Genomic DNA, 14253 nt, shown 5'->3' on the forward strand with positions numbered 1-14253 from the left:
AGAATGGATGATTGTAATTCAATTAACACATCGATGGACTGCGGAACAAGCTATGAGCTATCCAAAAGTGACGAAGGAAAGACGGTTGATCCCACACGTTTCAAAAGCTTGGTGGGAAGCTTGCGGTACTTAACTTGCACTCGACCGAATATATTATATGGAGTCGGTCTTGTAAGTAGATTCATGGAGGAGCCTAAAGAGACTCATTGGAAGGCAGCCAAGTGAATCCTTTGTTATGTCTAAGATACTCTGAATCACGATTTTTTTTATTCTCACTCTAACAATTCTCAACTTGTTGGATATTCAGATAGCGATTAGAGTGGAGACTGTGATGACCGGAAAAACACTTCCAGCTTTGCATTCTTCGTTGAAGATACAACATTTTCTTGGATGTTAAAAAAACAACTTATTGTTACTCTTTCCACTTGTGAAGCAAAGTACATTGCGGCATCCTCATGTGTTAGTCATGTTATATGACTAAGAAGTTTGCTAAAGGAAATAAAATTTGAACAAAATGAAGTAACTCAAATTTGCATTGATAACAAATCGGCAATTGTTTTTGGGAATAATCTTGTATATCATCAAAGAAGTAAGTATATTGATGTTCGCTTTCATTTTATTTACGAACATGTGAAAACCAAAGATGTGAAACTAGTCTATATGAAGACTAAAGATCAAGTTGCTAACATCTTTACAAAGGCACTCAAATTTGAAGACTTCATTAAATGTGATATTTACTTGGAGTCACAAAATCAAATTTAAGATGAGGCGTTGAGAATTAAATTTTATTTTTTAGAGATAAAAGTTTATAAAAATAGAATGATAAGGTGACAATTATTATTGATAAAAGTTTGTGATAGGATAGAATTTGATGAAGTGTCATAATAAGGATAAGAGTCTCGTGAAAATAGAATTTTAAAAAAGTCTAGAGTATTAGTACTTATCCAATAAATCTATAAATATATACCTTTTTCATAAATAAAATAAATAAAAAATTTTATTTTTATTTTCCTCATCTTCCACGTCAAATTCTCCTCCTCTTCCAAAATTTCCTTTCTCCCATCATTGTTTTCCAACAAGGAAAACGAAAGCACAGAATAGTCAGGTCGCGACTATTTGCGCTGGTGGAGAGACGACTCGCTCATGACGCGGGACGGGAAGCGGAGGGGAGAAACGTCAGACATCTTACGTGGGAGTGTATCATTGGATAATTAAGGAAAAATGAGCCTCATTGGTCAAAACGACGTGGTGCATGGCAATGGCGACCGACGTGGGCTGAAGTGCAATGCTTCTATATAAAGAAGAAAAATAGAAATCCCAACAAATAAAATGACTGTCAATTAAGTAGATTCGCCTTGTGAAGCCACAGCATACACAAGATAAGAGACAGGATTTGAGAAATTTTTTAGAAAAGGAAATCCATCTCATTCCCATCCCTTCTCATCCGCGCTCTTCCTCCTCCATCACAATAGCAAACTTCGCATTTGATGCAAGCGTCGACGTCGATCAGCAGGGGCGATTAGGGCGGCAGTTGAGAGCACCGGAGAAGCGAGTGAGGCGTCCGACCGCCGTCCCAGGCTTCGCCTTGATGAGTAGTTGCCTGGAGAAGCCACCGGTGGTATCGCGGCCCGACTGAACGAAGAAGGCCCCGTTCATTTGCAGGTCCCTCTCCGACGTCCAGTTCCAGTTCTTCCACACGGATTCCTCCGCGTATTCCCTGTGCGTCACCTGCCGTGCATATGTATATCAACCTCTTATTAATAATTTCTCAGATTAACCATTTAATATGGATTGATTAATTAGTTAATTAATCACCTCACCTCTTTGGCGGCTTGATTTGGTGGGCCGAGATATCTGTTGCCTTGGCAGATGATGGTGGGGTGCATGCTGCCGCCGATGGCGTACATCAGCCAATGCGTGTAGTCGTTGTTCACTACGTGGACGAATCCCCATCGGCACCTACATTCAGTTCGTTGATTGATTAGTTAGCGTTAATTAATCACTAGTGCGACAACAAATCCCTGAAATAATTTCAGGATTATTTATTCCGACTAATTCCTGACCTTGGCATCCTCTGCACAAGGCCTTGCCCGAAATGGTTGTACGCAATCGTCACCTGCATCTTCACATCCTCTGAATTCGCGTCGCTGGCGCCCAACAAGATCACCTAAAATTTTTACATACAAATTATGTAGTTTTGTTTTCCCCCCTATATAGAAGACCAACATTATCGAGTGAAATGTGGATACGTCATTGTGGCGGGTAAGATGGCAGTTGGAGATGGTGATGGCGGTGGAGGCCTCGATGGCGTCGATGAGACCGTCGGCGCAGTTGAACATGGAGATGTGATCGACCCATATGTTGGAGGCGCCGAAGATGCTGATGCCGTCGCCGTCGCTGCGGGTGCGGATGCCCCAGTGCTGCTCGGAGTCGCGGATGTTACCGCCGGACCCGGATTTGATGTCGTGGATGTGCAGGTTGTGGACGATCACGTGCTGCACGAACTGGATGGTGAGGCTGGCGCCGTAGGCGATGTGCACGTTGGCTCCCCGCCCGTCGATCGTCTTGTAGTTGTTGATCATCAGCTCCTGCTGCAGGCGGATGACCATGTCGCGGGCGAAGATGATCCACAGCGGCGCGTCGCGGGTGACGCCGTACCGGAGCGTCCCCGGGCGCGGGTCCAAGAGGTCGTCGTCGGAGGGGTCGGTCACCACGTAGATCTGCCCTTGGACGCCGCCCAAGGCGGTGCGCCCGAACCCCTTCGCGCACCGCGCCAAACGCTTGCGGTCGCTCGCCCAATCATCGCGGCACCGCCAGCATCGGTCGATGGGGTTCGTCGCGAGGCACGGGCCGTCGCTCTTGCCTTTGCCCCGGAGGCTTCTCCTCGTGCTGCTGCGGTTTGGCCAGCAAATTTAACGTCACAATTCAGTTAATCTAAATTGGTCATTTATATAAAATAGTGGCTCACAGATTGGCTGAGCCCGCATTGAAATTGTTGACGACGGTCCCCGGATCGGAGACGTAGGCGTTCAGCGTATTGTTGCGAGCCTCAGCGGCGCGCTTCGCCCAGTAGTCGTCGAAGACGGCGATGTGGGCGTAGGACAGAGCAGCAGAGGCGAGGACAAGCAGAGAGAAAGAGAAGAATTTAACATAAAGCTCCATTTTGTATGTCTTAACTTGACATCCACGCACCGATCGAACAATATAATTTGATCCTTTGTTGGCTGTGTACTTCCAATCGCCGAGGAAAGCTGTGGGTGAGAATTGGTGGTGTTGCTCAATTTAGAGAGGGTGTCTTTATATATCTGAGTGGAGAGGGGGTTTAAATTAAAGAGTTCGTTGGCGAGGAGAGCGCGAGATCAGAGGAGCGCCACAGGGCATAGAGTCTCTGCAAGCGGTGCAAAGTTTAATAATAATAATACTAATAATAATAATAATAATAATAATCATTATTATTATTATTATTAATTAATTAATTAATTAATTAAAGCGGTAATTTGTGTTGGACGGTTGGAGAATGCATAGCCAGCTATGTATCTTGTGGTGCAACCTGAGTTAGAAATTATGATATATTTAAAATTATTTAATATTTAAGTTATAAATCATAGATGTTGTACAATGATTTTATAATTACTATAATTATATATAATGGCTATAAAACCATAATTCTATGTGGCATTTCAATTATAATAATTATAAAATCATAGTTGCTAACAGTTATAACATATCCGAATTTAAGATTTAGATAGAAAATATAGATAAAAAATAATAATAAAAATAATATAGTAAAGGATGACTTGATAATTATAATTAGGTTTTTTTAATTAAAAAATTAAAGTAAAATGCCAGAATTTTAAAAATAAGAGTCATACTTTTGATTTTTTTGACCTTATACGTTAGTCTGATTATAGGAGTGCAGATCTTCTTCTTCGTAATTTTTTGTCCCTCTTATAGGTTCATCTTCTTATTTAGGTTATAGTTTTAAGTCAAGTCAGACGATCAAAGGCTTCCAACAATAGATGAGTTACCGTCTGCTCGGTACTATACAGTTCATCCAATACTAACGATCTCTGATTGCCTGACTCAATTTAAAATTATAAATTAAATGAAAAAAATCATAACTAATTTTGATTAAATTTTGACCACAAGCCGATGTGTACACTATGAAAGGGAATAAAAAAAAATAAAGATTACAGACTAAAAAATCTGAACAAGAAGGCGTTATTGAAGGTTTAAATTAGGTAAAAGACAAGTATGCTATCAATAGTTAAGAGAATTAAATCGGGTTTGATAGCCACACAATAATCATGCACCAGTTTTTGAAGGACACCAGCTACCACCGCCAGTTTTGGACTCGAGGTTTCCTTTCACCCTCAACTTTAATTTTATTTAAGATGCATGAAACATGAAGATGACTCGTCGATCAGGTGAGTGTACCAGCGTATTCATCAATATAAGTCATATAGAAACCACTCTCTGAACACCACGTAAAACTGAAAAGACAGAGAATTGAATTGAGATAGTTGAGATGCTATCATTATAGGTGACAGGACGGCATGATTGACCTCACCCACCGCTATTCTTCGCAGTTTTTCCCCTCATATTTTAATTTTTTTCTTTAATTGAGATGTGTGCATAAGAGCTTGAGAGAGTGTAGTCAAAAGACTGCTTGACATCCAAAAAAAAAAAAAAAAACGTTAGAAATTTTGTTAATATTGTTTGATTAAAATTTATATTTCGAGGGTTTTTTCTCAAACTATGACATAAGCAAGCACAAATTTAGTCTAGCAAATTATTATAAGACATAAAATGAAATAATAATAATAATAAAAAAAAAATTAATAATATAGTGTTTGTATTTAAATAATAATAACACATAAAACTTAAATATTAATTACATTTTATTATTTTTATATTGTTTTGATGACTTACACACTGTATTTAACGAGCACGGTTTGTTCTTTTTAATGCACTGCTAAATTTATTGTGCATGCCATGGATTGGCTTTCAAGAGAAGTAATTAATTAAGTGCTTGAACAACTTAATTGGCCGGATCAAGCGCATTGTTAGGCAAAAAAATTACTGCGCATGCCATGATTAATTTACAAAATCCATATTCTCGATCAATTATGATCTCACGTGTAAGCATGCGTTCATGCATGCGAGTGAAAAAGATGATGGCAATTAGTACTTTAATTATTTTTTTCTCTAATAAGCTGACTATTAATTAAGTCGTGGAAGTGTGTGCTCCAGCACGATTAGATTTGTATAATATCTGACTACAATCGCAAACATTAAACCATGCAAATAGATTCGCATACTACTATGCATGTACTGAACAAAGCAAGTACCTCCAACCAACATAATCAATTAACTAGTGTTGCTATCAAATTGATTGTTTATATATTGTTATTAGGACCTAATTATATGTGCAAGAGGCTTAATTATAAATATCAATATAATAAACATAGTTGGAGAAGACTCAAGTATGTAGATTAGTTTTGTTAAAGTGGAATATAATATTAGAGATCTAATATAATTTTTGTGTTTTAACTGTAAATTAATATTATTTTCTTTCCCATCCTATAATCATATTATCTTGGGAAAATGTTAATGATAATCTGATTGCCAAATGATTAAATATTCCACATTCAGATCAGGATGTACATGTACATTCACTAATTGTTTCATACATATATATATATATATATATATATATATGATCCCGTCTGGAGGTTGAGTCAGGCAGAGACTGGTTGTATTGTCGCTGGTGCTGACGGAAAGTCGTCGAAATGCCTGGGTGACCGGGTACCTCCTGGAAAGGTTCCCACGAGCGGATGACGGGGGGTGATGACAGAGACGACTACGCGAGGGTCTTGTGCACACTCAGACAAACCGCCTCTACGTTAGAGACCAAGAACCAGGGAAAAATTCTCCGGGTTAGGCCCTCCGATGCTCAAGTCAGATGCTTTTTCTCCAGAAGCACAATAAAAGGATGAAAAGTAAAAGAGCAAAATGGAAAGACGAGTGAGCGTACCTGCGTAGAGACAAAACCCCCCCTTTATATGGCTGGAGGTACTTTTGGAGTCTGACGGGTGTCAGGGAATGTCGGGTGTCAGGATTTATCTGGCGGTGAATGACACATGACATCTTCCTATAGGTTTAAGGAGGAATCGGTGGGCAGTGAGCCCTAGACCGTTAGCATATTCCCTGACATGTAGTGATTATTCTCTGACGGGTTGTTACGATTCCCTGGCTTGCTTGTCGTATAGTGTAGGCTCGCCCCGATCTGTTAGCCCTCGTCTGGGTCCTCGTACCTACTAATCTTGACCTGTATGCACAAACCTGCCTTTCCTGGCGCATTCCCTGGCTTGTTTGTTGTCTCACAAATAAAGACATGTACGTCCCGCCCTGCATTTGCCATTCGGTTTATCTTGGTAGATCCAGACCTGCGCCTACCGCCCTGTAAGCCTTCGTCCACATATCCTGACCTGTGCGTTGTTGGTCCGTGTATCTTGTTCTGCGTATCTTGTCTTGTAGATCCCGACTTGTGAGCCTTAGTCCTCATATCTCGACCTGTGTCTTGGCTTCGCGTATCCTGCTCTGCGAGTTTTGATTCGTATATCCCGACCTGTACGCTATGTCCGTGTATCCTGTTCCGCAAGTCCGTAAATCCTGACCTGTAATCCTTGGTTTGCACCTCACAACCTGTACGCCTTGTCCGGGTACCCGACCCGCAAGTCCGTAAGTCCGTAAGTCCTGACATGTAATCCTTGGTTTGCCTATTCGACCTGTATGCCTTATTCGGGTATCCTGACCCGCAAGTCCGTAAGTCCTGACCTGTAATCCTTGGTTTGCCTATCTCGACCTGTACGTCTTATCCGTGTATCATGTTCCGCAAATTAATAAGTCCTGACCTGTAATCTTTGGTTTGCCTATCTCGACCTGTACGCCTTGTCCGGGTATCCCGACCCGCATATCCTACCTTCAGAGTTCCTACTTGACATGTAGGTTAAAATCCGGAATGCTACTTGTGCCCGACTAGGATCATCCTGTAACCCGACCCTTTGAATCCTACGTAGGCCGGAATTTTGACCTCCACGTAGGCCGGACTTTTGACCACCATATAGACTTGACTTCTGACCGCCACGTGAGCTTGACTTTTGACTGCCTCGTGGGCTTGACTTCTGACCATCTCGTGAGCTTGACTTCCGATCACGTTCATTGTCCGATCCCACTATCATGTACCGTATTAAAAAATATATATATAATCATAAAAATCTATTAAAATGATCGATTGGATGAAAAGTGATCTTTAATGGAAGAGTTGACTTCTAATTTTCACAAAACACACTGCTTGTTTACTTCCTTTTTTTTTTCTTTGTTTTTCATTGGAATTTGAAATAATCAATGAGACACTAGTTACAATTATTGTCTTTACTCTGGAAGAGTAAATCTATATTCTTCAGGAAAAAAAACCCTATTAATTAAATACTTTGCATAACTACTGTTTGAAAGAATGTGATTATCTTTAAAATTTTAATTCAAAAAAACAAAATTCTTAAACAAAATAAAGGTGGAGTTGTCGTAGTTGACTACAAGTGGAATAGCTAAGTATGGGCAGCAAGAGCCAAAAAGAGGAGGAATATAATCAATATGCACGTCACATGATTTTATTCCCTTCAATATATACATATATTTAATTCATATAGACAATAACCAAAGTGCTATATAACTAACATACAACTATAACACAGTATATAATTAGACTCTTCAAACAATTAATTAGAAATTTAAGATTTAAATTTCAACTGCAGCATAATACAATAAATTAGTTGAGCATTTCTTGATTTATTAGGATGGTCAATAAAAATTTTTATAGAATCAAATTCATCATCTCTAAAATTAATTGGTTGGAGAAATTAAATATCTCATATTAAAAAAACGTGAAGAAGATAAGGACTGATCAACTGTTGGTAACAATGAAAACAGTATCAGATGCGTACTATAACTATTGGGTGATTGCTGTATAACTTCTTTTTCTCATTGACTTGGGCCTTGAGGCACCTTTCGCTAAATTCCTGTCCTTAATTTGTGAGACACAAGTGACAGAGATCGAGCCAGAAAGAGAGAGGTGAAGGATATATCAAGTTTGTGATTGATAAGGGAGAGGGATCGATGTTTCCTTCCACTTCAGGTGCAGCGAAGATGAACCAGCAAATAGGTTTGGTGGAGAATCCTCCGATCAGCAGCTTCAACTTCCAACCTTCTCTTCTTCCTTTAAGCTCTTCTGCTTACGCTACGGTTGGAGGAGGAGATCTTGTTCCCATACACGGAGAAGATGTTGGTCACCACCGTATTAGGTCTTCAAACAATATTGATTTAGGGTAAAACATTTTTTCCTTTGTCATGAGTACTCTATGATTCTGTTTTTTTTTTTGTTCCTTTCTTATACTTGTATATCAAATCCTTACAAACACCAAAACCAACAAGATCAACTAAGGATTTTTCTTTTGTGCGTGTGTGATTGGTAATTATAATTAGGTCAGAAGGTAGGTCATCCAAGGACAAGCTGGGATCATCGGAAGTTGGAATCGTGCAGATTCATGGCATGATGAGTAGCAAGAATGATAAGGCCAATAGCAGTTTGGCGGTCGGTTCGACTTCGATGAGGATGATGAAGAAGAAGGGAAAGGGTATGAGAAGGAAGATGAGGGAGCCAAGGTTTAGCTTCCAGACGATGAGCGAGGTAGATGTGCTGGATGATGGCTACAAGTGGAGGAAGTATGGCCAGAAGGTTGTCAAGAACACACAACATCCAAGGTAACTGATTTATTTCCTCAGAGTAATTCTAAACCTGTGAAGAAATTGAAAAAGGAGGAGAGAGTTAAGTCTAATTAAGGTAATTAATCATCCTAATTAATGATAAGATACTTAAACAGTCTTCTCGTATGTATTATAAAGATCCTCTTCCAAGATATGTCTAATGCAAATATGTACTTGAACTAAAGCCTATTTCTTCCTCGACCATCAAGATTTTTATTTTTCTTCCTTTTAGGAAATCGCTTCAGATATACATAGAAATCCACAACATATGAAAATTAATAACATGTTGATAATCATATAAACGAAAAGTGGGAAGCATGTACACATGAATTACATGTTTGTGATTCCTTTTTCTCGAACTGTAGATCATCTCATTTCAAGGGGCGGTGCTGTAGGTGAATGATTAAGCAATCACATGTGCCAAAACAGAAAGGAATAAAGGCAAATTGTTAAGTGGTATGAAGTATATATGAAGTGCTAGGGCAAGGATATACGAGCAAATTAATTGCTTTTAACTATCAGGATGCTACAATTATAGTACGAGTTCAGGTTTTAGAAAGGGCTTCAAATGTTTTGATCATTGCAAGCCAAAAAAGCTGGGTGGTAGGGCCCTCTTTGGATTGGGCAAGATCATGAGAAATGATGAGGATTGGAGACCCACAGTCAGATCTAGACAAGTGAACACCATTACTTAATTTACCTCTAAAAAAATTAGCACTTCCTTTGGGCGTTTGATTCAAGAGATTACATTTGAAACTAGATTATAACAAACATATAGAGTCATGACATTGTGTGAGATAATGTTGCCAACATAACTAACCAGTAGATGATTTAATAGGTAGAGTTTTATTACGAAGTATTTACATATGTGCTAGCTTGGCCTTATCGTGTTTAACTTGGTTCTAGAGGCATGGGTCATACTTTAGATGTTAACATAATTAATTTTATCCAAGGTAGAAACACTTTATATTAATCAATTGATCTTTATTACATTGATCATGCATTTTTTTAATTCTTCTAATTTTTTTTTTGTACTTTTCATCCCCTCTAATAATTTAAATTGTTCCAATTATAAAATTCACTGATTGTGTATGATATACATGCATAGGCTATTTTTTTTTTTTTTTCATATTTGTCATCTCTTGAGTTAGACCTACCAGCTTGATGAATGAATTAATCAGATCAAACTTACTAATCATATTTCTTATTTTATTTTAAAAATTAATGTAATTAATTAGTATGGGCATCATTGTTAAGAAGTTTCTCCATTAAAGAATAGCGTTACATAAGTTTTTTTGCTTGAAAGGTCGCATATATATGGAAGATATGTGTTTCTCTATTTTTCCTCACGTGGTCAAATTTTTGACATAAATGATATCTATTGTGATTTTTCTTAATATTAATAATTAATCTCATTTAAAATAATTATTCTTCTCATGTATCTCACATGCATGTTTCAACTTTTTCTTTTATATATCTATATATGGTTTTTCTTTATTAGTTCTATTTACTAGGCTGTAAACTTATTCTCAACTAAAAACATATTTTTCTAAAATCATATTATCTCTTTTTATAAGTTTCAAAAGAAATTACTAATTCAGTCAACTACGATTATCATTAAATCTATTGTTTCTCAATTATGATAACAATAGTGTTATTGTACTTCAAAGAATGCAACTCAAATCTTATGAACAATTTCTTATATGAATTAAATATCTCTTATTATTATTTTTTAAAATATATACTTAACTTTCAAAATTCAAACTTAATATATAATTAAGATGGTGGACCAATATTGGACTGCGTTAACAGTCAGAACAAATAGTCTTAATCAGCTAGCTAGCTTGCACTGTTACCAGTAGTACTACTGGAATGATCAAAAAGAGCGATGATTGAAATTGCAATCATTCTCTTTTTCTCTTATGCCTGAATGCTTTGTCCTTTCTGAATTAGTGTTTTTTATATATATAAATCTAGTTATTGTACGTTGAAATTAATATGCAGGAGCTACTATAGATGCACACAGGAGAACTGCCGGGTGAAGAAGCGGATCGAACGGCTGGCAGAGGATCCGAGGATGGTGATCACGACGTACGAAGGGCGACACGTGCATTCTCCTTCGCACGACGAGGAGGATTGGCAAGCCCCGTCGTCCAAAATCACACTCTTTTGGTAGTTACGTAGTTTAATATCGATCACCATCGTAATTAATTACTTACAAAGTCTTATGCACCCGCAAGACAGATATATATAATCTGCATGTAATGTATCAATATAAACATCTCGATAATTTTTTTTTAATAATTATTTTAAGATTAAACTCTATGCATCATCGTGCATGTCGTCAGGGCCATGATACATGGCTGATGCAATCATTTATAAATTTAAATTTTATTAAACTAATCTAATTTATACTGAACTTTATAATAAAAATTAAATAAATTGAATTGATAAAATATTAATTAATTAATTTAATTTTTAATTGAACTAACTAAAATTTTTAAATATAATTAATCTCGAGTAATTTTGGATTAATTAGTGAAAGTTCTCAGTGGAAGTTAAAAGTGAAGGAAGATGAGATTGTACAGCAACTGTGACTCGTGTTGATACCGAAAATTTAGGGAAGTTCTTCCTTGGCATTTCAACATCAAAAACAAAAAAAAATGGCGCTGCCAGATCCCACGGCCAAATCTTGCTCCGTTGTGGTTGAACTCCAACACTATCTTAGCATACTGCATATTTGTTTAATCAATGACAATCAAATCGTTCGTTATTTACCTCCTTTGTATTGACTCTGGAACGAATTAGCAGGCAGGGGCAGGGCCGGTTCAAGACATAGGCCATTAAAACCTATGCCTAGGACCCCTATTATATTAGGGTCCATAAATTTTACATATATATATCTATGTAAATTAAATATGAATATTAATTTAAAAGCATATAAGTATGAATATTAAATATTTAAAATTATGGTTAAAATAAAATTTAGTTGAGATTTATTTTTATCGGTAATTGTAATTTTTTACTAGCTAAATTATATTTGGTCAAAAATTTCAAACTTTTATAAATTAAATTTGGATCATTTTTATTTTTTTACTCGTGTTAGATTTAATTGATAATTTTAATTTTTTATTATTAAAATTAAATTTAGTTAGTATTTTTTTTTATATTTTTTTATTAAAATTTAATTAGTAATTTTAAATTTTTTAATGATATATTTATTGATTACACTTAATTTTTATATATATATATACACACACTTTTAATAGTCAAAAACATATTGAAAATCATATTGAAAATGTAGAATTATTTCATTCTTAAATTTTATTTTTATTTCATTTTTTTTAATAATTCACGATCAATATTTTCTAGCTAAATATTTTTAGATAAATAAATTTTATTAATAATTTATCAAAGTTAAAATAAATAAAAAGACAATTTAGTTCATGAAACTCGGGATTCCGAGGAAGAGTCTATTATACATAATGATTATATTTAGTACTCGAACCTATTTCCTCTAGGTCATACAATAATTTTATTGTTGTGTCGAAACTTTCCTTCCTCGAAGTTAAAAATGATTGATATTTTTTTTAAAAAAATTATAATTAAAATGTATATTAATAGTATTACAATAATTTATTATTGTTTCTAAATTAGATAACATAAAATATTTTTAAAATTTTACTAATAATAAAATAGTGAGGTTTGACATAAGATAAAGTTTTTATGGCCTAGTTGGTCACTGCTACTAATTGTATAAATAATCATTGACAATATATGAAACTACCCTTTTAAATTTTACTAACAAAATTAAATGTCGCCCCTGGGATATGGTTGATTTGACTATAACTAATAAAATTAAATGTTTCTAATATTTATTTAAAAAATATTAAATTCTTTTTTCGCCTAGGGCCTCAAGAATGGTTGAGACGACCCTGAGCAGGGGCGCTGGGGGCGAACGTATTCGCCTTTTGCCACCATGATCAATCCCTGAGTGTCCCCTCGGATGGGTCTAGTGGCTAGCGCATGAGGTGTTGTCACCATGAGGTATGAAGTTCGAATCTCGGCAAAACCGAGGTAAATGTCTTCCTTATGTGCTAGTCACTATTCCAAAGGCTAGTAGTCGCCCGTGATTTACCTCCTTCGTGTTGACCCTCGGATGGGTTGGCAGGGGCGCTGGAGGCGAGCATATTCGCCTTTTGCAACCATGATCAATCCCCGGGTAACCCCACGGGTCATCGGAGATGCTAAGTGGTGACATACTTGCCACATGAGATCGCAGGGTCGAACTGCAGGGCTGTCGAGGCGTAAATCCCCGGACCCTATGCAACTCACCCCACCATCACTTGCCCTCTCGGCTGCCGTGATTTACCTCCCTCGTGATGCCCTGGGGTCCGATGCGGCAGAGGCGCTGTGGGCGAGCGATTTCGTCTTTTTCCATATGATCAACCCCCAGGGTGCCCTCAGGATGGTCTAGTGGCTAGCACATGAGGTGTTGCCACCATGAGATCTGGGGTTCGAATCTCTACAACGCCGAGGTAAATGTCTCCCTTATGTGCTAGTCATTATTCCAAAGGCTAGTAGTCGCTCATGATTTAACTCCTCCGTGTTGACCCTGGGACGGGTTGGTAGAGGCGTTGGGGGCGAGCATATTCGTCTTTTGCCACCATGATCAACCCCCAGAGGAGTCCCCTTGGGACAGTCTAGTGGCCAGCGCATGAGGTGTTGGCACCATGAGATCTTGCGTTCGAATCTCGGTAAAAGCCAAGATAAATGTCTCCCTTATATGCTAGTCACTATTCCAAAGGCTAATAGTCACCCATGATTTACCTCCTCCGTATTGGTCCTGGGACGGGTTGGCGGGGGCGTTGGGGGCGAGCGTATTCAGCTTTTGCTACCATGATGATCAACCCCCGAGATGCTCTCTCGAGATGGTCTAGTAGCTAGTGTATGAGGTGTTGCCACTATGAGGTCTAGGGTTCGAATCTTGGTATAGCCGAGGTAAATGCCTCCTTTATGCACTAGTCACTATTCCAAAGACTAGTAGCCGCCCGTGATTTACCTCCTCCGTGTTGGCTCTAGGACGGGTTGATGGGGGCGCTGGGGGTGAGCGTAATTCGCCTTTTGCCACCATTATCAACCCCCGGGGTAAGATTGAGCTGGTTAGTACGGAGCAGAGTTGCTACCATAGGACAAGAGTTCGAATTTCGACAAAGTCGAAGAAAAAAAGCCCTCCTCCGCACTGGCCAACTACAACTTCCCGATTTAATTACCTCCTCACAGATGATCGTGGGGTCGACCGTATGGGGCGGCTGGGGTGGCAGATTCTACTTTTTTTGCTACCATGATCAAGAGGTTTACCTCCCCTCGGGGCAGTGCGATGGTTAAGACATAGGGTATTGTCACATGAGGTTTTAGGGTCGAAAC

General features: G+C 37.9%; 2 protein-coding genes across 3 annotated transcripts; one reads left to right on the top strand and one right to left on the bottom strand.

Annotated features, from left to right (window-relative positions):
* Window positions 1-1500: 1500 nt before the first annotated feature.
* On the bottom strand, window positions 1501-3162 carry LOC122031286 (pectate lyase-like). The gene is made up of 5 exons (XM_042590441.1): window positions 2969-3162; window positions 2250-2892; window positions 2064-2167; window positions 1821-1959; window positions 1501-1728 (listed from the first exon to the last, which is right to left on the bottom strand). The coding sequence occupies exons 1-5, from the start codon at window positions 3160-3162 to the stop codon at window positions 1507-1509; spliced, it is 1302 nt and encodes a 433-aa protein (XP_042446375.1). The 3' UTR covers window positions 1501-1506.
* A 4889-nt stretch (window positions 3163-8051) lies between these two features.
* On the top strand, window positions 8052-11151 carry LOC122052114 (probable WRKY transcription factor 13). Of its 2 annotated transcripts, none has more exons than XM_042613532.1 (3): window positions 8052-8387; window positions 8545-8823; window positions 10831-11151. In XM_042613532.1, the coding sequence occupies exons 1-3, from the start codon at window positions 8179-8181 to the stop codon at window positions 11000-11002; spliced, it is 660 nt and encodes a 219-aa protein (XP_042469466.1). In that variant the 5' UTR covers window positions 8052-8178; the 3' UTR covers window positions 11003-11151. The 2 variants fall into 2 exon arrangements, with proteins under 2 accessions (XP_042469466.1, XP_042469467.1); XM_042613533.1 differs by having other exon boundaries at window positions 10843-11151.
* Window positions 11152-14253: the final 3102 nt, after the last annotated feature.

The sequence above is a fragment of the Zingiber officinale genome, chromosome 1B (assembly GCF_018446385.1).
Source record: "Zingiber officinale cultivar Zhangliang chromosome 1B, Zo_v1.1, whole genome shotgun sequence".
NCBI lineage: Eukaryota > Viridiplantae > Streptophyta > Magnoliopsida > Zingiberales > Zingiberaceae > Zingiber > Zingiber officinale.